The sequence below is a fragment of the Malania oleifera genome, chromosome 5 (assembly GCF_029873635.1).
Source record: "Malania oleifera isolate guangnan ecotype guangnan chromosome 5, ASM2987363v1, whole genome shotgun sequence".
In the NCBI taxonomy this organism is placed as follows: domain Eukaryota; kingdom Viridiplantae; phylum Streptophyta; class Magnoliopsida; order Santalales; family Ximeniaceae; genus Malania; species Malania oleifera.
In genome coordinates, this window is record NC_080421.1 from 53,864,457 (window position 1) to 53,892,345 (window position 27,889).

The 27,889-nt window shown below is 36.7% G+C and overlaps 1 protein-coding gene across 2 annotated transcripts in view; it reads left to right on the plus strand.

The window, feature by feature from the left end:
- Nucleotides 1-27,889, plus strand: part of LOC131156267 (uncharacterized) — a 121,279-nt gene that overhangs the window by 11,112 nt on the left and 82,278 nt on the right. For both annotated transcript variants that reach the window (XM_058109809.1, XM_058109808.1), the window contains exons 4-6: nt 129-229; nt 413-482; nt 7,469-7,538. In XM_058109809.1, coding sequence (XP_057965792.1) covers nt 129-229; nt 413-482; nt 7,469-7,538 — 241 coding nt within the window. The remainder of the gene's footprint in view (nt 1-128; nt 230-412; nt 483-7,468; nt 7,539-27,889) is intronic.

Genomic DNA, 27,889 nt, shown 5'->3' on the forward strand with positions numbered 1-27,889 from the left:
TGCTTTCTAGAGTACACTGAGGCAACTACACCTTGTTTTTTTTTATTATTATTTTAAATTTTAATGCATATTTCACTGCTGTGTTTTTTTCCCCCCCTCAAAGTCACATTTTTTTTTTTCTTTTCTAGGTGAAAGCTCATCCTGTTCTTGGATCTGGAGAAAATGCTAAGGATCCAATTTTTGGACTTGCAATGGGGGCTGGTTCTCAAGCCCCGGCTGATGTTTTCAGGTAAACTCAGAAGTACTTTCAATGGGCTGTTATATACTTAAGACTTCCATTCAGGACTACTACACGTTCAAATCCTGGTTCATTTCTGGCCTTAGATTTCTGTTATATTTAGAAATTGAGGATGTATTATTTGCAGGGATTACCAATTGAAACATGCTCTTTATGTATGATTTTGTGCAATAGATGGTTTTGTGTTGAAGGTGGAAATGCCGGTAACCCTTCAGTTATACTCATTCATGGTTTTCCTTCACAGGTGTGTTGCACTTTGTTCTTGTGTTTTCACCTTCTTTGTTTTGAACAGCGATATAAATTTATAAAGAGAAGAAAATATTTTTAGAGCAGCATTTATTTAGTTAAGGGATTTTAATCTGTAAATTTGGTTTATTCTACAGAATTTTGATGATTTTTTGTTTTCTTCTTTCACAAATGTTCTTCTTGCACTTTCCTTTGTTCATTTGCCGCTTCATAAATTGTCTTCTGTTTTCAACTAAAATTAGTTTATATGGCCTGACACTGCAATGGAAGATGCTTGTGGGTGGTTTAGTATGATGTCCTCGACAGCATCATATGGTGACATAGTCCTTTTTGTGTCTTTCTTTTATCTCTTAATAAATTCCTTCATTTATATATAAAAAATGATGATATTGGCACATTTCTAGAGAAAGTTGAATGTGTGATTTCACTCTTCAATGAAATATCTGCTCCCAGGCTCTGTTTGGATGAAAGGGAAATATTTTTCCCTGAAAATGTTTCCATCTTGAAAATATGTTCGGTTTGGTTGGCAGTGAAATAATTTTCAGTCAGAAATTATTTTCCTCCATATGATGGAAGTCATTGTCTGTTATGATATCAAAGCTTTACAGTGGTTTAATAAAAGATAAAAGTAGCTCCTTCTATATCATTGTACTGCGATTTTAAGAACTTGAATCAAAAGTACCATGCTGAAAAATTTAGATAAAATGCTTACATAATTTATTTGTTGATTCTTCTTCCAAGGGGCTGTGTGGTATTGTTAGAAGCGAATATGTTATCTTAGTAAGTAGGTTGTGTTAATGGGGGTATTTTTGTTCTTAACACTTTATTATTATTAATAATATATGAGAGGGCAGACCTGGAGCTTTTTGTAGACTCCAGGAAACTGCTGCCTAGTTTTTCCTCTTCTTTCTATTCTTCTTCCCTTCTCTTCTCTTCTACTCTTCTTGCCTACTCCATCTCTAACTTCACAACATGGTATTAGAGCATTGATCGCCTTCAAATTTGATTTATCTGAATTGGGTTTTATTAGAAGAGAATAAATTATTTAAATAATTTAGGTCGTGTTAATGGGGGTATTTTTGTCCTTAAGACTTTATTGTTGTTATTATTGTCATTATTATTATTATTATTATTATTGATATATAGGAGGGCAGACCTGGAGCTGTACATAGACTCCAGGAAACTGTCACACAATTCTTTCCTCTCATTTTCTCATCTTCTCCTCTTATCTTCTCTCCTTCTCTTTATCTCTCCTTCATCTCTAACTTTACAACATGGTATCAGAGTTGGTTACCAGGAGGTCCTAGGTTCTAGTTTTGTTGTCCGCATTTTTTGTGTGGTGTTTAAAAAATTATTATATTCCCTATCATGGGTGTTATTTATTGTATGTTTATCTCTCCACGTGCTGTCCGCTGCATGTGTAGTCCTGAAAACTGATTTCCTGGTTCCTTTGAGAGCCGTTTAAGAACACACTTTCTCTTGGTTATGTTGTGCAGCATTGTTGGTAGGAAGCTGTGTTTTTCATGGTGATTTGCTGATGTGAAGTCAGTTATTCTCTGTTTCTAGTATGCTGCTGTTGCCGTTCCTCTGTTCCACGGGCTGCTATCAGTTGTACTATGGTTGTGGTTTGCTGATGATACTGTTTTGATGCCGTAGTTCGTGATTGATTGCTTTCAATCTTATATCGATTTTCTGGTTGGTTTAGGTTGGTGTTGAAAGATTTATTTTCTGTTCTTGCTTGCATTCGTGCCAGTTGCTGCCCCAGCCATAATGACTGTAGCTGCTGCCAGGTTGTTTTATTTTTATTTTTTTTATTTATTGCAAAAGAAAATTTCACAAGAGGGAGAATGAGACATCTCCTGAAGAAACTCTGGAACAATGAGACATCTCCTGAAGAAAATCTGGAACAGGCCAGAAAAAACAACTAAAAACTACAAAAAGAGAAAAAAAATCATCAAGCCAGCACATTCCTTCAATCTCTTTTAATCTCCTGGGAACCATTCCCTCTGAAAAACCCAAAACAAACACACCACTGTGATGCTAATTACTAGATTTTATTCCAGACCAGCTCCCAAATTAATTTTTTCCCAGAGCATATCGTCCATGCATTACGTTCCATCCATATGCATATCCCCCATAAAGCTGCAAATAAGTCACACCTCCATAAGGTTGCCCTATCATTCCTTCTACCAAAATTTGTAAAAGAAATGGCTAGTAAGTTTTCCACCGATACAGGGCATACCCAACTCTCTACCAAAATACTGAATAGCTTTTTCCAAAATCCTCCTAGAAAAATCAGAGTGTAAAAGAAGATGAGATGCTGTCTCCGAGTTCTTGAAACAGAGCACACATTCATCGGGAGAAAGAGCCTTCGAAGGTCTTCTGATTTGTAACAAGTTATTAGCATTTATTTTATTAAGCACAACCAACCAAGTGAAAGCCTTAATTTTTTAGGGAGTATTGGCCTTCAATATAATAGGGAAGAGTGAAAATGAAGAATTACAATGGGTCAAGAATTCAAAAAAGATTTGCAAGAATACACTCCTGACTAATCCAAGGACCAAGAATGATCATCCCTCCCCGAAAAAAGATTACTTCCATTCAATAAAGATAAAAAAGAAGACAACTCTTCCATCTCCCTTTCCTTAAGTTGTCTCCTAAAAGGGAGATTCAAGGAAACTAAAGGACTACTCAAATCCGTAAGAAAAAAAAATAGATAAGGCTCTATTTCGCTTAGCACTCAAATGAAAGAGACAAGGGAAAGAAGTGAACCACATTATCCAACCAAGGGTCTTTCCAGAAGTGGATACTTGACCCCCTCCACCCCACAAGTTTAGTGAAAGGAGTGAAAGAAGGATAAATTGGGGAAATGGACCTCCACGTACTCGTCAATGAACATCTTAAATTAATGTTGATATCCCACCCATACCAAACGTACTTTTTATTGCTCTATGCTTGCCAAGGGAGGATTCTTCTAGAGGGAAGCACCATAACCATTTAACAAGAAGCGTGGTCTTTCTAGACACCAACTTACCTAGACCCAGCCCTCCTCCTCCTTAGGACCTACAAATCTTATCCCATCTAACTAAGCGGTCCCGTGGCCCCTCACCAGACCCCAAAAAATCTCTCATAAATTTCTCAAGCTTACTTGCAATCCCCTTCAAAATCTTAAAAATAGAAAAAAAATAAAGTGGGATGCTTGAAAGATGAGCTTGAATCAAAGTAATTCTTCCCTCCAAAGAGAAGAGAACCCTCTTCCATCCATTTAACCTCTTCGTCACCCTTTCCACCACCAAATTCCAAAACTCCATTACTCTATAGTTTTATCCCTCAAAGGAACCCCTAAGGAAGTCAAAGACCAGTCTAGAATGCCACGCCCCACTTTAGTGGTGCGCTCCTTGACTTGCTTCTTTGGTAGATTCAGAGTTGCTAAATTGCTCTTCCCTGTATTAATTTTGAGGCCAAACACCCTCTCAAAGATTTGAAGAATACCCACTTCTGAACGAGGGATTATGATCATCAAGGAAGAAAATGGTATCATCAGCAACCTAGAGTTGGGATACCACCGCATCCTCTCTCCCTATTTGTAAGCCTCTAACTAGCCCCCTATCCATAGCCCCATCCACCAACCTACTAACACATTAGCTACAAGAACGAATAAAAAAGGGGATAAAGGATCTTTGTGTGTTGATGCCCCTAGAAGTACTAAACCAATATTTGGGTTCACCATTAATGATCATTGAGAACCACAGGTTAGATAGGCAGCTCCTTATCCAAAGTTGCCAATGTTCACCAAAACCCTTTCTCTCAAAGACTTTTTTATCCAAGAAGCTCCAACTTACTCTATCATAGGCTTACTCAAAATCTAATTTAAAAACAAAATCCCTCTTATTTCTCCTACAATTATCCTCTACCATCTCATTGGCCACAAGAATGGCATCCATTATTTGCCTCCCTCCCATACACGCACTTTGGGTGCTAGAGATAGCGTTAGAAAGCACCATACTTAACCTATTAGCTAAAGCTTTAGTAATAATCTTGTACACATTGGAAACAAGATTAATAGGTCTAAAGTCCTCAACCTTAATAGATCTATTAGGCACCAAGGCTATAGAGGAGATTTTATGCTTTTGGTTAGAGTCCCATTCCTGAAGAATTCAGTAAAAGCTTTCAACAAACCTCTTTTTACAACCTCCCAACAATCATGGAAAAAAAAATGTTGAAGCAATTCGGACTTGGGGGAGCATAAACCATAAATACAGTAGGATCTGGGGAAGCATAAATTTTCAACAAATCTCTCTTTGAAAGTCACATGATCCCACAACATATTCTTGAACCAAAAAGGAGTAGGACCCCATTCCACCTTACTAGATTCTAACAAGATAGGAAAATAATTGGATGTGGTCTTAGGGAGAGTATTTTGAGCAAGGTTCAGAAAATTGTCTTCCCTCTCCCTACAAATATATATGCCGAATGGGCTGTTTGGGGGATGTAGATGGTCCTTCATCATTCTTCGCTAGATGAAAGGAACTCTATTCCACAAAGTGGGACTGCAAATTTGACTCCAAGGCTATCATGAACAATGTCTATGACTCCATCAAGTCAGGAGCGCTTCTTCTTCTTGATAATGAAAGGGCCAATGTCACAGACATGTAGCCTTTTTATGAGTTTCTAGGGTAATGTTCAAATATTTGCATACCATGACACTCTTACCTATATTAAATTCTCCTATATTAAACTCTCTAGCTCTATGATGCACATCTATAGTAAGTTTATAGTCCATATTACTCATAGCTAGTTTTCGGCTTTTCGCCTAACCTTAGCAGGCAACTCATGAATGCAATGGACGAAAGACTTAACAGCCTCAAAGATATGGGCATCTGGTGGCAAAGGAACAAGATCAATGGGTGCATTGGGTTTGTAACCAATACAACTCAAGAGGACTTGTGGAATTGGTCACATAATTATTTTAAGCAAACTCAAATGTAGGATATCACATTGCACTATAATGCCTAGGATCCATTGCCGCAATATTGTCTACAGAACCCCTCACAGTTTTAAAACGCATTGTTATTGGTGGAGTCCCAAACACACATATACAACTAAGGCCTTCCTCCTCTCTAAGTGATGTGAGACTCCACCCTACCCTAAGAACCTCAGCTTTGGGGTATCTCCTACCCCTACAAGGCATACGATAGTGGGTACCATCCATCCTACCGTCCTTAGCATGTGTTATCACCATACTTCCGTTCAAGATCTAGCTCTGAGACCATATTGTAATACTTGAACCCACCACCATGATATTGTCCACTTTGGGGCGAACCCCTCACGGTTTGAAAATGCTTCATAACCAATGGAGGTCCAAAGCGACTTCGACTCCTCCCCACCCTAAGAACCTCAGTTTTGGGTTATCTTCTGCCCTTAAGAAGGCACAAGATAGTGGGTTCCACCCATCCAACTGGGTTATGTCGTCCCCGGTATGTGTCATCAATCATCACCACGCTTTCAGTCGGGATCTACGTTTGATACCATGTCTTTTTTGAAAATGAAAACTAGGGATTGTATCATGTCTCTTTTATACTAAAAAACTTGTTTGGTTAGTTGTTTTTAAAATTGTTCTCAAAAATGAAAATTTTGGAACTGCATTTGGTTAAGGTTGATCCAATTGACAATTTGTTAATAAAATAATAAAAAAATAGTAATTATTAGTGTTATTATTATTATCATTGTTACTATTACTAAAAAATGGTTTATACCATGTCTTCATTGCATCTAGAAAATTGTATCGAAAGACAAAGTAAACACCTTAATATTGTTTCTTGAAAACTTGTATCTTTTCAAGGTGTTTTATGTTTTTGAAAACATTTTTTTTTTCAAAACACTTCCAAACATGAATTTTGTATATTATTTTGTATCACGTGTTTTCGAATAAAAAAAATTATATCTGAACCTTAATTAAGCAAGCCTTGAGGTTCCATGTCTCAACAAATCATTATTCTCTCTTATGTTTTCTTCTCTCTCTAAGTGTTGAAATTACCCCTAATCTCTTTCCATTAACTGATATTGCGTTTAGAATCCGCTCAATGGAGGTAGATTTAGAAGAATTGGGTTAAGGATCTTTAGTATGATGCCCACTAGTTTCAGGTTAGCTAATTTGTTAGGATCATGTTATACAGGGGTTTTTTTTTTTTTTTTCATTTGTACATCTAAGGAAATTTGATTAGTAAGGGTTTTTTCTTCATAATTTCGTTCTCCTGTATACTTGTAGGCTGTATTATTTAAGGAGGTTAGTTTTTTGAAATGAGCAATAACTGTTTATTGCCCCTTTAAACCCTCTAAGCTCTTCTTGGTGACTTCTCTCATTTTTTGTCTTGGTTGGTCAATTTGCCTGCTTTCTTGTGCGTTGATGGCTCCTAATCATATTTTACACATATTTTCTTCATGTGCTCCATCAATTTAATTTGCTAAAGGGTCCAAATGGTGTGGTAATTAAAATTACATTGTAATCTGAAGGGGCAAGCCTTTGTAGTTTCAACTAAATTTTTGTTTTTATGTGTCATTAAACTTACATTTGAGGTCTTTCCCTTTTAATTTCCAAAGTTTGCCTTCTTCTTTGTCTAGTTATTCTCGATTGTGGAGTTTCCATGGTGATTTAAGCTGTGTAAAATGCTGACCTTTAAATCTTAACTATATTTGTCTCCACATATACTTAGCAGATTTTGTAATGCTAATGCTTAATTTCTTAAAGATAAATAATAGACATTATAATGTCCACATGCACACCTATTTATTTATTTATTTTTTTATGAATCTTATGACACATGTACTTGGGTCCTTTCAATTGAAGTATCTTCTTGATTTGTCCAAATTAGTTGTTAGCATTTTGTTGTTTTATAGAAAGAATATAGAGATGGGCTAGAGTCAGAATATAGTAAGAATATAGTATTGAAATTTAACTTCTATATCATTTGATGCTGTCAACAGGCATACTCTTATCGCAAAGTTCTTCCTGTACTCTCCAAGAATTATCATGCCATTGCATTTGATTGGCTAGGTGAGATCGTACTTTTTGTTTGTTTAGGGTTAATTATACTTGAAATACTACTATTTTTTTTATTTGTGGGAAAATTAAACATTACCCTAATGTGGTTTGGATTGAGTTTTGGCAGCCTGTGGTTCAAAAAGTGGTCCTTAATCAACTTACACTGCTTAGTCCTGTTACGAACTTGTGGTTTTAGAAGATTCACGACTCTCATGAGGAAAAAAGTACATAAAACAATGAAATAAAGGCTATGGTTCCTGCACTCGTGCTTGAACCAAATTTACAAGTTTCTTTCACAAAATTAATGAATTAAAGGTTTAATTTGCACCCAATTTCCCAATTTTCATTGATCAATTCACTGAAAGTTTCATTTGCTTTGAATTAGTTGAGAGTCATTCAATCCTTGGGCATCGATGGTTGAGTTCCTAGGTTAAATATTCAATTTGAGATAATGTTTGAATTGTTTCATTTACTTTTGGCTATATAAAATTAGATGTATCTATCTTTTTTGAGAACTAGAATCTTAAGTATCAGATTTCTATTCGGGATGCTAGGGTTAGGTGATATTAATTCAGCTCCAAGTTGAGGGAGAGTGTTAGAAGAGGGGCTATTTTTAGTAGTCATGTGGTGTAAATTGGGGGTACTTTTGTCTTTCAAATTCTTTTTATTGTTAATATATAAGAGGGAAGGCATGGAGCTGAATATTGCTCGAGGAAACCGCAGCCTCTTTTTTTTTCTCTTGCTTTCTTTTATTCTCTTTTTCTCTTCTTCTCTCCTTCATCTCTAACTTTACCACACTCACAATTTTGCATTGGATTTTACAAAAATGATATTGTTTTGAGTTTTCAAATTTGAGAGTTTTGAAGCTTAAACTTTTTAATATTGATGAGATTTTGTTTAGGGGCTAATTTTGGACAATATGTTGTACTATCACAAATTTGAGCAATTTTTGTGGATATTTTGACATGGATTCTATGAAAGGGCAATTGGCCCCATTTTTATCTTGAAGGTGATAAGAGAGGGAAAATTTCAAGACAAATTTTGACAATTAAATGAAATTATAAGACAATTCTCCTACTTAATTTTTCTAATTTGAAATAATTTGTTCTCATTGTGCATGCCCAAATTATATTAAATTATTTCTATGTCATCTTGTCTCATTTTCTCTCATTTCATGTGTTTCCACTCATCCATTCTAGAATCCCTCATTTTTTCCCCAAAATTTTATTTTGAATATGTTCCTTTTAATTGCCAAACATTCTACATCAGCATGAGACATTGTAAACCTTGTGATCATCTTGCAAAATTTCCTTGTAATTCAATAGGTTTTCTATGATTATAGTGTTAATAATGTTGTGTCAATGGTCATTTTGACTGGGTTTGCTTTTAGATCCATCTCTCTCTTAAAATAGAGTTCCCTCCCTTTATTTTTCTAATTTTGGGCTTCATTTTCATATTTTTGGGGTCCAAGCCCTTTTTCATCCTTGGGTGATAAAATTACCCAAATACCCTTAGCCCTTAAGGGGTCTTAAGGTATCTTTTTTGAAAATATGGGGTCAATTTGGTCAAATTCGGCGGTTCTTGATTACTTGAGCAAATAATGATTGGAAAGGTGAATTGAAGACAATTAATTGAAGGTTTTCTGTCTTCTTCTAAACTTTCAGAAAGCATATTTTGGGTTCAAGTTAAGCTCGTGTTTCACTTTCACTCTTTATCTACGCTTTGAACCATCCCTTGTTGGAATAGAGGGGTATTCTTAGCCCATTTATTGTTTTCCTTTTGAGAGTAAGGCTATGATTACTCCCAAACACCTCTTTGGGACAAAGAAGGAAGCTTTTTGTCTTCAAGGGCATTTTTGGAAAATGAGGTGTTGGGATGAAATTCTAGCTTCCAAGGCTCTATAAAAGGAGGTCAAAGGGGAGAGAAGTAGCACAATAGAGTTTTTGGGAGGAAACTCATGTTGGATTTTAAAAGGAGGCCCACATTCAGTTTCTTGGGAGTTTGGGAGACTTACAGCTTGGAAAAGCATGGTTTTCTTATTCTTGCTTGAGGTCATCTCCTTGCACAGTATTTTCGTTTTCTTTTGTTTGTTTTCATATGATTTTCTTGTGTTTTTAATTTTAATTTGAAATTTGCATGTTAAACTCGAGCATTTTGATTACATGTTGATAAAACTTTGAGTTTCCATGATTCATCCATGAATGTGTTTAAAGAAAAAATAGACCACGCATAACATAATCCATTATTCCTTTTTTTTTTTTATGGTTATGGTTTTGCTTGCTGAGTCAAGAAAATGAATGAAGGTATGGGAAGGAGAAATTCATGAATAAGAGCAAGCTGGGTTTTTGTGGGTATAGGAGAGTTGTGTAACATATCGACATCTCTACCTCTTCTTCTTCTTCTTCTTCTTCTTCTTCTTCTTCTTCTCTTCCTTAGTATTATCAGTTTTCTTTTGGGTGAGACTAGGAGGAAATCAGATTAGAAAAAAATAGATAGAAACGAAGAGAGAGAGAGAGAGAGGCCCTGCCAGAAAACCAGTTTGTTGGACCTCCAATAGGTCTGGTGTCTTGCTGTGGCTGACCAAGGTTGGCGAAGGTGACAAGGCCACCAGAGGTTATGCGAGTGCAGCAGAAAATTCCAGAGAGAGAGAGAGAAAGAGAGAGATTGGACTGCAGCTTTTTAGTTGACCTAGAGGCTGCCGATGTTGCAGCTGGGCAGCGGCAGTGCTCGTGAGGGAGGGCAGTGGTGGAGTAAGCATGGCGGCTGTAGCTGCAGCATAGTTAGGATTATAGAAAAACCCTAGAATGTGTCACATGAAGAAGAAGACCACCGGGGGGGGGGGGGGTGGTCCATGTGATCCCCTGTACGCTTTTTAAATTCGGTGTAGACAAGGTTTGCCTAAATTCTTGTTTCAAAAATTTAAAAAAAAAATCATAAAAATGGAAAAAAAAAAAAAGATTATAGAAGCCAATTAAAAAGTGCGTGCGTGCATGCGTGTGCGTGTGTGTGTGTTTTTTTTTCCCAAAAAAGTTAAAGTAAATCTCAAAAACAAAAAAATCAAGAAAAATACAGGGAAATACCAGAAAATAGAAGAAAATTTAGAAATAACAAAGAATCGGCTTGAAGTCTGTTTTACAGTTTTATGCTCATCATGTACTACCTAGGTTTTTTATTTCCTTTTTTTCTGAAGTTTCTTTGCCCTTTTCCAATTTGGCCAATGATGGTGCCCTTCGATGTTTTCAAAAACTTCTCATGTTTACTCAATTATTAGATGGAAAGGCCACTTTGAATTTGAAATAGCACTATGCAATTTTTGCAATAGAGATGCGGGCATGGCGTCAGAGCTTGTTCATGATGCTTCGTCTTCAAGTTGCAGTCATTTGTGATGCTCTTCTCCCAATGTCTCCCATCTTCAAGACACCAAACATGGCAAGCCTATTCTCTCACCTTCTTCCTAAACCTTATTACACGAAACTTCTTTCCATTGTTGCTCTAACCCATAAACCAAACTCTTCTTTCTTACCCACCAAAAATCCTTTTCGACTGCCAAAACTCTTTCTTACCAATCACCCACGCTCTCTTATGACAACTTTTCCTTGGTTGTCAGAGCTCGTTCAATCTCCACCAATGACAGCACACATAGCGTTTGACTGACCATCTCACTGACCACCAATTGCTTTTCGTAAGTCTCTCACGACAACTTTTCCTTGGTCATTAGAGTTTCTTTTGACCTCTACCAACAACCATCAACAAGAACGACAACATGCATAGCATCTGCTGACCATCTCATTGACCACTATTTTGAAGTCACAATTGATAATATCGAATAGTGATTTGTTTGAGTAGTTGAAGGCAACCTTGAACTTTGATTGGTGATACGTTTTCAGCAGGCGAAGATCCTTCACAAGCTAAAAAGTTGAGCTTGCTTTGAGTTGGAAAGGTTATTGTCTGAATGGAAGTGGTTCTCGTTTACGAACAATGGGGAGTTTCCTTAAATTTTCAGAAAAGAATGGGAGTTAAACCTTTCATACCTTTCTAAAAAGAGAGGAAAGGAGTTAGCTTTTTGAATAGTTTCAGGTATTTCTATTTAAAAAAAAATAGAGGATCTCTGGGTTTGACTTTTAGAACATGCAATCACTTCATCATGCTTTGGTTGATAGCCAACAACTTTGGTCGTTTCTTATCTTTGGAAAAGATTACAAGCAAAGGTGTAATACAAATGATTTGTGTACCAGAAGGGAGAAGACAAGGGGGATGGATAAGATTCTTTAATATTTGTCACAGTTTTTTAAAAAAACGAGCAAAATGCAAGCTCTAATTCTAGGGAAGGGCCGAGAATGTGTTGTCTAGATTGTGGATCAACAAATGTAGGAGTAAGGGCAGGGTCTATCAATAAGAATTTCCATGAGGCTAGATTGGGGTTTTGATACTTTGTTACTTTTGTCGATAACTACTCTAGAATGACTAGGTTGTATTCAATGAAAGATCTTTCTGAGTTGTTTAATATCTTTTGTGCCTTCTGTTTTCAATTAAGGACTTAGCTTGATATGCCAATTTGAGATACTTTGTAGTGATGATGCTAAGGAATACTTCAGTACTCAATTCACTACCTACATGACAAACTCTGGCTTGATCTATCAGTCCTTTTGTACCCACACTCCACAACAAAATGGAGTTGCAAGGCATGAAAACATACATATTCTTGAAGTTACTCAAACCCTATTCTATCAAATGAATGTCCCCAAAGTTTTTCTTGGAGTGATGTTGTGCTCTCCGCTTGCTTTCTCATCAATAAAATGTCATCTTCTATCCTTGGTGGTAAAATCTCATATTCAATTAGCTTCTCTTAGGCTCCTTTTTTCTCCCTTCCTCCATGTATATTTGGCTGTGTTTCCTTTGCTCATCAATTAATTCTAGGAAGGGATAAATTGGATCCCCATGCTATCAAGTGTATTTTTATGGGTTATTCCTATACTAAAAAAGGATATCGATTTTATAGCCCCACTTTACATGGATTCTTTGTCTTTGTTGATGTCACCTTTTTTGAGCCTACACCATACTACACTTACTTCCTTCGTTCAGTCTTCCTACTTATTAATCTTGTTTGAGTCCTTCTCATTGGCCGGATTGTCCCAATCTGCAAGTGTACTGTGACATCTCGATTTCATACTTTTTTTTTTTTTTACTTTCAACATCCATAAATAATAAATATTCAAATCACACATCGGCCACGTCAGAATCTCTGATACCTTATAGCATAACCCGACCCGAAGTGGGATACCGGGTAATTAGTCAAACTTATATAACGACCCTATTAGTAGAAGTCAAAATATACAAATCATCCAGAATACAAATAACCAGAGTACTATACATCCATATATATATATATATATAAACACATATCCAACACATTCTCAAAATTAATCAAAACTTTAGGGGAATCCTCTATCCCTAGCTCAAAACACTCACCCTGTCTAATCGGGGTATCAGCTCCCCACGATATCGGAGCTCTATCTTCAGGCCTGTCACGGTTCCTTGAAATATTTAGATAATTGGGTGAGACACATCTCAGTAAGACGGAATAAATTATTTACAGTGTGTGGCAGTATGAGTTTCATTATATCATAATACACATATACATTTCAATGATAATACCATTTGACAAAATGCACCAATCATTCTCATAATCATATAGATATAAAACACAAGCTTTTATAAGCTTTATTCCCTTCTTTCATCTCATTTACATGTAACCTATATTTACTAGAGAAAGTTCCTGAGGATAGGAGAGATTACACGCCCATACATGTAGTTCCCATATGCTCTGATATCGTTTGTAACTCTGCCCGATTAATTTGGGTACGGCTACAACTGATACTTTTCAGGGCACTCACCTTACTCAGTAAGTCCTCAGGCGCAGATTTTATTTCGCCTTATTTATCTATGTTATTAAACTCACGCTCTTTCTTTTCACTTTCAATTTTATTTCATCATCTAGCACATGAGTGTCCTCGGGAACTAATACATCTGGGTCTATAACTCATGGCTGCCCTGAGAATATTCTTTCTATGCCATGTGTCACCCCATGGTCGAGGTTATGCTACTTTGAAGATATTCTTCACACCATGCTTCACCCCATAGAGGTTATACTACCTTGAAGATATTCTTCACGCCATGCTTCACCCCATGGTCGAGGTTATACTACTTTGAAGATATTCTTCACGCCATGCTTCACCCCATGGTCGAGGTTATACTACCCTGAAAATATTTTTCCACGCAATGTTTCACCCCATGGTCGAGGTTATACTGCCTGTGAAGATATTCTTCACGTCATGCTTCACCCCATGGTCGAGGTTATACTACCCTGAAAATATTTTTTCCACGCCATGCTTCACCCTATGGTCGAGGTTATACTGCCCTGAAAATATTTCCCACATTTCATCATTCACATTTCACATTTCTGTATTCACAATTCATTATTCATATTGCATTATTCACAATCACCATTCATCATTCACATTGCAATGTTCACATTTCAGTATTCTCATTTTGGTTTTCATAATTCAGTATTCCCATCTCGATATTCACATTTCAAGATTTACATTACAGAATTCACATTGCAATATTTTCATTTTCAGCATTTGCAATTCATCTCATCGTATTACTAATATTTTTATCATTTCAATACACATTTCATGTCATAATAACATATATATATATATATATATATCATTTCACGTTATTCAACATTTCTTAGTAAAGCATTTCCATATTTCATATTTCATCATTTCTCATAAGATACTCTTCAGTACATCTCACTTTTCAATGTTTCTCAATAAAACCATTCTTATATTATCCCAGTTTAGTATATAAAACATAATTGGTTTCCATTATTTCTATTTCTGCATAAAGCCTTTCAATATATATATATATATATATACATATATCATGGATTATTATTCTCAGTGCAAAACACACACTCAATTTCAAACACATTTCCAGAACAATCATATGCCACACAAATTTTTATCTGATATTCTTAACATAATAATTCTAGGCAAAATACCATACTCACATTTTCACTTATTAATTCAACCAATAATTCTCAAAATACCTGTTATAATTTATTCCCTTTACCTGGCTTACTGAGAGGCTCGTAAACACCCAAATCCTACACCCGTAGCATCCAAAATTCAAAACCCTAAAAATCACATTTTCTTTAGTTAAACAACTCATTTCCCAAAACAATTTCTGTTTAACGCTTCCTAGGTTTCGAATACTCCAAATAGCCTATTAAACATTAAAATACTTCACTTACCCTGATTTTGGGATAGTGCCTCGGAACTCTAAACTAAAAATCTACTCTGGCTAAGTTGTAGAGAATCTCCCCATGAACTTCGTGGCAGTTTTCGATCGTCAATCGGGGCTATAACGAAGCCGGAATCGAAGAGAGAGAGAGAGAGAAAATATCTCGCTGAAAATGATAGAAAAGCTATTTATAGGCCGGTGTTCGTCAACGAGTTCAAGTGATTCGTTGACGAACCCATGAAAGCACTTTGTCGACGAGGAGGCTAGTTCGTCGATGAACCTGAAATTTCCTGAAATTCCCAAACTCTCGGTACCTTCTTGTCAACGAGACATGTGTCGATGAAACCTACGGGACATTCGTCGACGAAGACCCTGGGTTCATCGACGAATCCCTGTTGTTCTCCCTTTTAAATTTCCTTCCTTTTTCTTATTCTTTTCCTCTCTCTTTCTTTTCTTTCCTTTTATTACTTCATTAATCAAATTTTCCGGGTCTCTACATTTTGCCCTCTTAAAATTCTGTCCTCAAAATTGTTATTCATCACATTTTCATCCTTACAGAAAACATCCCAATTTTATTAATAACCCTCACTTATGGCGGAGGAATACCGTGGTTACATTTACAGTCCTAGGAGATTACAATAATCTAAATAAATTTCTCCTCAAACCATTCATAACAAAATCAAACACTACCTATCCTATACTACACTATTCAAATCAAAATACAAATCCTCAACCCTGAGTTCCACTGAACAGGTGTGGGTATCTTTGGCGCATCTGTTCCTCTAATTCCCAGGAAGCTTCCTCTACTGTATGACTGCGCCATAATACTTTTACAAGTGGAATGCTTTTCATGCGTAGCTCCTGCTCTTTCCGATCCAAAATCTGCACTGATACTTCTTCATAAGATAAGGTATCACCGAGTTCTAGTGCCTCATAACTAATCACATGGGAGGGATCTGTGACGTATTTCCTCAACATGGAAACATGAAATTTGTCATGGATTCTGATCAAAACCGGCGGTAACGCCAACCTGTAGGCAACTGGTCCCACTTTTTCCAGAATCTCAAATGGTCCAATATACCTAGGGTTCAGCTTACCCTTCCTCTCAAATCTCATAACTCCTTTCAACGGTGCCACCTTCAGAAACACATGATCCCCTGCGTTAAACTCTAACTCTCGTCAGCGAGTATCTGCATAACTCTTCTGCTGATTTCGTGCTGTTCTAATCCTGTCTTTGATGAGTATGACTTTATCATGAGTCTTCTGTATTAGCTCTGGCCCCAATATCTGTCTTTCCCCAATCTCATCCCAATATAACGGGGATCAACACCTCCTGCCATATAGCGCCTCATATGGTGCCATCCCAATGTTGGCCTGATAGCTGTTATTATATGCAAATTCAACCAATGACAAAAACTTTATCCAACTACCTCCGAAGTCCAGCACACAAGCTCGCAACATATCTTCCAGTATCTGTATCATTCTCTCCATTTGGCCATCTGTTTGAGGATGAAATGTTGTGCTGAACGACAACTGAGAACCCATGACCCTCTGCAAACTCCTCCAAAACTGAGATGTAAATCGTGGGCTTCAGTCTGAAACTATGGACACTGGCACGCCATGCATTCTAACTATCTCCTGTATATATAGTTCTGTCAGTCTGTTTAACAAGTAGTTTACTCTAATAGGTAGAAAATGGGCAGTCTTTGTAAGTCGATCTACAACTACCCAAATGGCGTCCTTTCCATGTAGTGCCGGTAGTAATCCTGTAACAAAATTCATTGCTATATGTTCCCATTTTCATTCAGAGATGTAGAGTGGCTGCAATGATCCTGCCGGTCTCCAATGCTCAGCTTTCACTTGCTGGCATGTTAAACACTGATTTACAAACTCGACGATCTCTCTTTTCATACCGCTCCACCAAAAGGACTCCTGAAGATCCCTATACATTTTAGTACTACCAGGATGTACCATATACAGGGATTGATGCGCTTCCTCCGGAATCACTTTCTTAATCTCAGGGTCAGCAGGTACACACAGCCTGGTATGGAACCTCAAGGCTCCATCATCTGAGATACTAAAATCTGCCTCCTGACCATCCTGTACTTTTTCCATAAGCTCTACTAACTCTACATCACCCCCTTGAGCCGCTTTAATTCTTTCCCGTAAAGTCGGTTGCAATCATGGTCTTAAATTTCCACGAATTTGTCGAAATTTCTGTTGAAATATCTTATTTCCATCACCCTCGAAATCGAAATGGTAGTCGATTTCCATCTTGCATAATTTCCATCGAAATCTCAATGAATCATCCGAAATTTATCGAAATCTCGAAATTTGTCAAAATTTTAACTATACAATGAAATTTTATCAGAATTTAAATGAGAGATTTAAGAGTGAAGTGAAATTTCTCTTTTAATTTATTTTTATTGAAACAAAAGATTATTATAAGTTCTTTGAAATTATAAGAAAAAATAAACTTACAGTAACATTTTATTTTGCCATTCATGTCTACATTATCATTATTTGTATAAGAAATAATATTTAAATTATTTATGAATTTCATTTGTATTAACTGAATATGTTTAATGTGCATTATCTTACAAATGTGTTTGATACACATATTATTTTACAACTTTTCCACCTCATACAAAACAAAGATGTATTTAATTTGTAATATATTAGTCCTAAAACTTATATTATTATGTTTGTTAACCATTTCTAAAGTTTCATAAAGAATTCCATGCTTTACTACTAATTTCCGTTATTTTTTCAAATCGAAATTGAAATTAACATCTAAATCGAAATTTTGTACTTTTGGAGCTTCGAAATTTGAGTCGAAATCGAAATTTAAGACCTTGGTTGCAATACAAGATTGGAAATAAATGCCTGATGATCGCCCTTTACAAGTTCCACCCCAATCCTTTCCAAATCCATCTGAATCGGATGCTGCATCACCACTGCAGATACTGATGCTCCCACTGATTTTCGACTCAAAGTATCAGCTACCACATTATCCTTTCCTGGGTGATAACTGATGGTGCAACCATAATCTTTTATTAGTTGTAACCATCTCCTCTGCCTCATGTTTAATTCTTTCTGCGTGAAGAAATACTTCAGACTATTGTGATCGGTAAAAATCTCACACTTACCCCCATAGAGATAATGTCTCCAAATCTTTAATGCATAGACCACTGCTGCCAACTTCAGATCATGGGTAGGGTAATTCTTCTCATATTTTTTCAACTGTCATGAGGCATATGCTATAACTCTCCCATGCTGCATCAGAACACAGCTGAGTCCTTTATGTGACGCATCACTATAAATTATGAAACCCTCTTCATCTGAAATAATTGTCAACACCGGTGCAGTGATGAGTCGTTGCTTCAACTCCTGGAAACTCCGCTCACATTCATCAGTCCACTCGAATTTCACTCCTTTCCTGGTCAATTTAGTCAACGGACCCGACAATTTAGAAAAATCCTCAACAAACTTGCGGTAGTAACCAACCAATAACAGTAAACTTCTAATTTCCTGCACATTCTTCGGTTGCACCCAACCTACTACCGCCTCAATCTTGTTCGGATCTATTGAAATACCACCCTTGGATACCACGCGTCCAAGGACAGTAACCTGTTCTAGCCAGAACTTGCACTTCTTGAGTTTTGCATACAGTTTTCTTTCCCTTGGCACCTGAAGCACTATCCTCAGATGTTCCTCGTGCTTCTCTGGGCTCTTCGAATACACTAGTATGTCGTTGATAAACACCACTACGAACTGATCTAAATACTGGTGGAATACCCGGTTCATCAAATCCATAAACACTGCAGGAGCATTTGTCAGTCCAAACGGCATAACTAAGAATTCGTAGTGGTCATACTGAGTCCTGAATGTTGTCTTTAGAACATCCTCGGCTCTGACCTTTACTTGATGGTACCCCGATCGCAGATCTATCTTCGAGAAAATCTATGTCCCCTATAACCGATCAAAATTGATGTGGGGAAGTGGGTACTTATTCTTAATAGTCATTTTATTAATTTCTCTGTAATCGATGCACATTCTCATTGACCCATCTTTCTTCTTCACAAACAATACCGGTGCTCCTTGGGGCGACACGCTGGATCGAATAATCCCTTTATCAAATAGTTCCTGCAACTGTTCCTTCAATTCTTTCAATTCTGCCGGTGCCATTCTATATGGCGCTTTCAAAATCGGTGTTGTCCCCAGAACCAGGTCAATAGCAAACCCTACCTCACGATCAGGAGGTAGTCCTAGAAAATCCTCGGGAAAAACATCTGAAAAATCTCTCACTATCAGGATATCCTTTAACCTCAACTCCCCTTCCAACACCTCTTTCACACTGGCCAAATATCCCTGACAGCCTTCTAGCAACAATCTCCTCACCTGGATGGCGGATGGCATATCTAAAACCACCAAATTAATTGATAAATACTTCCCCTGAATATAAACTGGATAGTTCCTGAGTACCTTCTTACATATCCCTACAGCCCCTGTCGATTGGTGGCAAGGACTTAAATTTTGGTCGAAATGTCGAAATTTTGACCGAAATTTCGAATTTCGAGGGATCCCAAAAGGAAATTGAGAGAGAGATTCGATTTTGAAAAAATTCGACTGAAATTTCGAAAATTTCGGCCGTTCTTCCGAAATTTCCTGGAAATCATGTGGAAAAAAAAAAAATTTAAATTGGAGGGAGGAATTTCAGCACTATTCTGAGTATTCTCAGATTTTTTTTTTTGCCTTTTCCCACGTGATTGTGCACGTTGTGAAACTAGTGAGCTTATACAGTGAAAAAAAAAATCTCGCAGAGATACTTTGCACTCTGCAGATCCATTATACAACCAAATAATTCCACCGACCACTACACAAATTATTTCTATAAATTAACATGCATTCGAATACATACCTCAAGCTCAAACTCTCAAAAGCCTTCTTCTTCTTCTTCCATCTTCAAACTTAAAAAAAAAAAAACCCTAGATTCCAAATTTCTGCTGCCTCCTGCCTCCACCTTTGAAGTTCGAACTCCGAAAAGCCCTAGCCTTCGAATCCCCTCCTGCCAGCCCTTCGAGCCTCTGCCTCTAGCCTTCGGCTTCACCCTCCACCTCCATCATTGTCGGCATCACACATAGTCGCAGCCAGCCGCAAGAACTCCAGCCTGCAATCTTCCTTTTTGCCGAGGCTCTCGCAGAGCTGCGAGCAAGAAACCGAGAGAAGAGAGACGAGAAACGAGGGATGAGAGTCTGGAGCCTCTGTCGCCCCTCCCTCCATGAGCAGCAGCTGCTCCACAAAATAAAAGGGCTGCCTAAAGGCTGGTTTATATTTTAAATAAGATGTCTTAACTCTTAAGTTTTTTCATTTACTCAAAATCCCCCTTGCCCCCAATATATTTACAGCAATGCCCTCCTCTCCCATTTACTATTTACCCCTTAGTTAATGTTACTAACTTACTAGTTACTACTTACTACTTTACTAGTATATTAAATAATAAGTTAGTATAAATGTATAATAAATAATTAGTTAATAACTAGTAAATTTAATAATTAAATAAAATTAGAATAATTTACTATTATTGTCTTATTATAGTATAAATTAATAAATTATTTCATTTATTTAAATATATTCATTTTAAAAATTTATTACTTAATAATAATTTTCTAAAAATTATCATTAATTTTTTAATTTTAATTTAATAATTTAATATTTCTCTTATTAATTAATTTATCTTTATTTAGCATCGAAATATTTTTATTTTAAAATTATAGAGTAACATCCAAATAATTTTTTTTTTTTTACAAATTTGGAGTAATTTAACATTTAATCAATATAGCCTAGTAATTAAATAAATTAAAGTACTTATTAGATTAATATAGTTTAAATTATTTCATTTATTTGACTAATTTAATTTCCATAATTTATTGGTAATTTTGTACATTATCATTAAATTTTGTAAATTTAATTTAATATTTTAATGTTTATCTTATTTATTGAGATTATATTGATAATAAAACATCTCAAATAATTTTCTTTTAAAATTGTTGACTAATTTAACACCTAATTTTTGATTCATTGTTACCTTGTAGGAAAGTAAAATTATCTACAAAAATGTCTGAAGGAAGAAAACAAGATCCAGCATGGGAACATGGATACCTGATGCCCAATGTCAAGAATGGATTTATTTGCAAATACTGCGGAATACAGATGAAAAGTGGTGGTGCAACAAGATTAAAAATGCACCTAGCAAATTACGACCCGTAGCATAATATAAAATTCTGCGACAAAGTACCTCCAGAAGTTAAGCAGGAAATGAGAATTGTTTTAGAAAGAAAAACAACAGCTAAGGCCAAAAAAATAGAAAGAATGGATCAAATAAAAAATGAATTGCGTGGGAACTTGATGCAATCACAACAAATTGATGAAGTTGATGATGTTGACGATATTGCATACCCGCCTGACACTTCTTCCTATGAAAGGTCTGCATATCGTCAAGCATTCTATGCTTCAAAACAGATGGAATGGGAAAGAGACCAATCTCGTAGGTTTGCAGGTAGGCAACAAGGTGGCAGTTCAGGGGCTGGTAGTAGTGCAGGGCAACCTCAGATGAGACGATCTCAAAGTGTGAGAGAGCCAGAAATAGAGTCATATATTTCAAAGCCTTCTCAACATTACAAGTCAGATGCAGCAAACCAAAGAAACTTGAAAAATTTATTCAAAGGAGGTAAAATAAAAGAAGAAATGAATAGGTTGATTTCGAAGCTTTTATATATGATAATGTTCCACCTGAGAAGGCAAAATCACCTCATTTTAAAAACATGGTATGGGGTTGCCAATCAGCTGGAACGGGAGTCGATCCACCGACACCCTATGAAATCAGATCAAAATACCTTGATTTAGAGGTAAAAGAAATGGAAGACCACGTACAAGAAGTGAAGAAAAAGTGGGCCACGTATGGCTGCACTATAATGTGTGATGGATGGACAGACCCTACAAAATTATCCATAATAAATTTCATGGTTTACTCGAAAGGAAGCACAATTTTTCTAAAGTCGGTAGATGCTTCTGACAAAATAAAAGACCATGAATACATATATTCCTTATTAAAACATGTTGTGCAAGAGGTAGGAAAGCAACATGTTGTCCAAGTGGTGACCGATAATGGTAGTGCCTACAAGAAAGCGAGTCTAAAATTAATGAAAAAATTCAACTTGTATTGGACTCCTTGTGCCGCTCATTGTATTGATCTCATTTTTGAAGAGATCGGAAAAAGAGAGGCAATAAGCATAGTGATCTTGCAGGGGAGACAAATCACTAATTTTATATATAATCAGGGATGGTTGCTTGCTAAAATGAGGGAGCATTGTCAAGGGGATATTGTGCGTCCAGGGGCCACACGATTTGCTACAAACTACATTGCACTTGATAGCCTACAAAAAAAAAGAGTAGGTTTAAAATCTCTATTCACATATGATGAATGGGCTGAGCATGCTCTTAGTCGAGCAAAAATGGGTAGAGAAATTGAAAGTACAGTTCTTAACCATCAATTTTGGGATAGAGTGGCAAAAGTTTGTAATATTTATGAGCCTATATATCGAGTATTGCGTATAGTTGACAGTGAAGTGTGGCCAACATTAGGAGTTGTGTTTGAAGCAATAAAGGTGATGAAAGAGGCCATTGAAATAGGTGCAAGAAGTGCAAGATGGGTTCTCAAAGTCATCAATGACCGGTGGGAAAGAACCCTTGAACATCCTCTTCATGCAGCAGGTATAAAATATTTACAAATTTCAAGAAATTCATATATCAAAATACTTATTACATATTTATATTTTACTTTATTTAATTGGCAGCTTATTTCTTAAATCCAAAATTTCAATACAAAGAAGGTGTTGGGGAAGATCCTTATTTTCTTGATGCAGTTCACAAAGTTTTTAACACCCTTGAGCCACATTCCTCGGGCCTGGATCAAATTGGAAATGAGGTATATTTTTAAAATAAAATAAGTCTTAATCCATGTTTAATTATTCAATAACAATATTTTTTTTTAGATTATTATATTTAGAGATGCTAAAAGAAGCTTTGGAGAAGCAGCTGCTAAAGCAGCTAGGGCAACCATGGCACCTGGTAAGTATTTTTATATAAATGTACAATACAAAGTTACAAACTTCAAGTACAATCTTCTAAGTAGTAAATACTAACTTGTGTTCTTAAAACATCTTGCACAACTGATTGGTGGATGATGTATGGATCAAGTGCTCCAATCCTAAGAAAGCTAGCATTGCGCATTTTGTCACAAACCGCAGCTTCATCAGCTTGTGAACGAAATTGGAGCACATTTGCACTCATTCACACAAAGCAAAGAAATAGACTAGCCTACAACAGACTTCAGCAGCTTGTTTTTTGTTATTACAACATGAAGCTTCGAATAAGAGATATGGAGGCCGAAATGGACAAAGTGGCTGAACAAGATCCCCTGGACCTTCTTGACATATCAGTTGAATTGGGTGATGAGGATGAGTATCCACTTTTTCAATGGATTAGGCCATCTCATCTTGATGAACGAGACGGAAGTCCCCATCGACAAATGGCCAAGCATGCACAAGATGACTTTGGCATTGATGTTAATCAGGTAATGGTACAAGAAGTAATATCTAGTAGTGATGATTCTCAAATGAATCTTGGATCTAGATATGGAACTTCATCTATGCTCTCTGGTGGTGATGATGATAATGACGACGATGATGCTGGTGGTGACGGATCTAACCCCGGCGGTAGCAGTGGGCAAGGTGGTGATGGTGGGGACTATGGAGGAAATGAAGGATGGCAAGATTATAGACCAGAAGTGGAATATACACGTCCTTCCCAACTAGAAGATGAGGGTCCACAAAGAGAAACACGTCCAGTTGATAGGTAGTACAGTCGTAGAAAAGGAAAAGGGAAGATGCATCAAATAGAAGAGGATACCTTTTCCCTTAGTATGGAATCTATGAGTATAGGAACAGAGCACGACTCTTATAGTTATGGTGGTTATGAATCTACACAGAACATCTCCTTACAATCTACATATGGCCAACTGTTTTCACATGCAAATGAGCAGGCACAACAATATGGAAATTGGCAACCACATGTCTATGGGTATGGACAAATAGGTTAAGAATATGGGTATGAGTATGACCAGTATGCAAATGCAAAACAATCCTATGGACATACACAACAAGTAGAACCTGCAAGAAGAAATCCTAGCACACGAAGATCTTCTGGCCGAGTAGAAACTGCAATGAACCAGATGACTACGGAGGAGTATGAACAACACATGTACACGTATACTCAATATTTTGGAAATTATATGACATGGAGTGATTATTGTAAACAATATATGTCATCTCGAAATCCTAATGATAGGGATAGGAGAGATGACTTTGAGCCACCAAGAAAGTCCATGTGGTATTAGATCATTAAATGTATAATTTTTATTGAAAATGTAGTTGTTTAAATGATAATTTGTTGCCTTAAATCTTAAAGGAATAGCTTCAAAACTTTATAATCATTTGAATGTTCTTCAGTTCATAGTTTGTTTCGCGATATGTAGTTTAATATCCTACACACTAGAAACTTGTCATATATGCATTTTTTTAATGTATTTTGATACCATATTAAGCATAATCATCTATTCTAATATTTCCTAAAGTTTTATTGTAAATTTCCATCATTTACTATAAATTTTCGTAATTTCTTTAAATCGAAATCGAAGTCGAAATTTCCGTAAATTGAGACCATCGAAATTTCCATCGAAATCGAAATTTAAGTCCTTGATTGGTGGTTGGGCTTGTGCTGCCATCTTTTTCCAATGCTATGCATACTTGTAGAATGTCTCGAGCTTCTTCTTTTCCATGCTCTATAACTGTGACCTAGTAGGGGCTATATCGATGTTGAAATAGTACCGTATTAGGAAGGAATGAGCTAAATCTTTCCATCTTTGTACCTTGCTCTTATCTAATGAGGTGTACCATCACAGGGCTAGTCTGATGAGGTTTTCATGGAACACATGTATAAACATATTATGACTTTTTTCATGCATCATCATCTTTCTTGCATACATATGCAAGTGGGTTTTTAGGCATCTGGTTCCATTGTACTTGTCAAATTTTGAAGTTCTAAATTTAGTTGGCATGTTCAAGTTTGTGAATAAGCACAACTCTTCAAAGTCACTCCCTCCATAATCTTGTATACCTTGAATAGTCCTTAGTTGTTCTTCTAGATAGGCCATCCAATCATTTACTGAAAATTCACTCCTTGTCTGATCTTTTTTAGCTGGTGCCTGAGGCGTGGGGAGATTGAGAGGTTGATCTCCCAATTGGTTTTCCATTGAAGATGAAGAAGCACGGTCCACTATGGTCTTTCCTTTCACCAATGCTAGCAACTTAGCAATGGATTTTTCTAATGGTTTGATCCTCTTGTTGGAAGATCTCTCTCACCCAATTGCACTTCTTTAGTACTCGTCTCCTTAGTCTTGGATTGGATAATGATGGGGTCGCATGAAATGGACTGATCCCTCCTTGAGCATGGAATTTTTCATACAAAAATTAAAAATCAAAGTTAGTTATTCACATTCTACAAACATAGTTGTTGAAAGGGAACCATTGCTTTTATGAGGTTGCACCATCATTTGAGTTCTTAAAATTCGTGGTCCATGCAAGGGCTTTCACCCTACATGGATCACACTACTCTTGTTTCATGAAAATGAAAAGGAGTGTTTCACTACTAAATCTTCTACATCACTTATCCAGTTGAGTCAATATGTGACCTTAAAGTGCAACAGCCAAACAGTTAGAAAACATGATGTAGCTCCTATTGTCCTAGCCAAATGGGGTTGTATGATTCGCTGGGTTGGTTGATGAAGGTTCTATCCTAAGATAAGATGGATACAAGGATACTAGTGCATAGTTTTGACTCTATTTTGAAGTTCTTGATGGTCCCTGACCGTCCTTACTAGCACTGTTACTAGCTAGCAAGGTCCCCAATCCTTCATTAAAGACTTAAAAAGGGTTCAATCTAGGTGAAGGTTTTTCATAATACCTATGTAGAGGACGGAATCTCACGAAGGTCTCACTACTATCCCTATCCTAATCCTTGTAGGTAGGATTCTAGGAACTCGTGCAATGTTAGTGATTAGTGTGTGTAGGATCTGTCATAGTCAACAAAAAGCAATAAGAGCCATGAAAAACAATCCACAGAACAAATCATGCAACCAAACACTCCATCAAAGGGAAAAACAACAAAGCATAGCAAAATCAACAACACAATGACTCCTACAAGACAACCTAACCAAGGAAGACAACAAACCAAAAGAAAGCAACACAAACACAAGGAGCGGCTTGACTCTTTAAGTGTCCCTAGTGAAGTTGCCAAGCTGCCGACACTGGATTTTGTCTAGAAGTGCCAATGAATATGAGTTGCGTAGTGATCCCCAAACCAGAAAACTGAAGGAAGCAAAGAGTCTATTGAAATGGCACGAATGACTGAAAAGTGGAGCTGCCACCTTTATTTCTTTGAAAGGAAAGCAAAGGGAAAACCTTAAGAGAACTACAAGCCAGAGAAAAGGGTTCAGAAGTACACTTGTATGCAGAGAAGGTGGTTGGCTAACCATTCTATGAGAGATCAATCAACCAGCACCCTTATTGACACTCGTGCTATTGGGCCCCTATTGAACGACTGAAAAGAGAAGTTACCACCTCTATTTATTATGTGTTTATCTCTCCATGTGCTATTGGGGTGCATTTGCAGGGGAGTGTTAGAGCTTGATTTACATTGTTGGCCCACAACCTAACAAGTTAAGCATTTGGGTAGAGTGGTAATGTAACAATGATTATTCAAGGATGGCTTGGCTTTATTTAATAAAAGATCATTCTGAGTTATTTTATATCTTTTGTTCCTTTTGTTATGATATAAACATTGAATTTGGTTGGCCTGTTTGGATACTTCTAGTCATAATGCTAAATAGTACTTTAGTACCTAATTCACCAGTTATATGACTTAGTTTGGCATGTTCATTAGTCGTTCTGTGCTCACACTCCAAAAATAAACTAGGGCTGCATAGACAGAAAAATAAACATATTCTTGAAGTCACTCATACCTTACTTTATCAAATGCATGTTCCCAAAGTGTTTCAGAATGATGTTGTACTCATTGCCTACTATCTTATCAACAGGATGCCATCCTCTATTCTTGGTGGTAAAATTCCCTATCCTGTTCTCCTCATGATTGTTCCTTTGTTCCCTTGACCTCCTCACTTATTCAGGTGTGTGTCCTTTTGATGCAGGGCAGCATGAAGGAGCTGAAGCCATGAGAGAATGAATGAGTGGAGAAGGGAAGAAGAACAAAAAGGAAAAGGGAAAAGAGGAGGGAGGAGATGCAAGGGGGAGTCACACCTTCAGTTTCAAATTCAAATTAAGCAACCAACTTGTACATTTCTTTCATGCACTATTTATAAAAAATCGTCTAATACATGAAATTGCACATATACACCTAAAACTACATGAAATTATGAATGAACCCTAAAACACACAAATATTACTAATTAGCCCCCAATTACACACAATCCATTCTAATTAAACTAAACACGATTAACTATTATACTAAACCCAATAATCCTTTGACCTAATTCTTCTAAATTTATTGTAAAGTTAGAGATGGAGGCAAGAAGAAGAAAAGAGGAAGAAAGCAAAAGAAAGAAAGAGGGGGCTGTCTCCTAGAATTACATTCATCTCCAGTTCTGCCCTTTTACATATTAATAAAAAAGCTCAAAAGACAAAAATACCCTTACTCACACCACAGTAGTACTAGATGTAGAAGACTGGGCCTGAAGTTATTGAACCATGCGGATAGTATTGTTATACTCTAGAGACACGGTAGATGATGTACTCAACTCCCCAGTGGAGCGGCTGAGTGCTCCGGAAGTGTCAGCCTTAGAATCACCCTCGGCAAGAGACTTACTGGGCCAAGTAGGTTTCCCATGGATATTCAAACATCAATGAATAGTATGATTATCC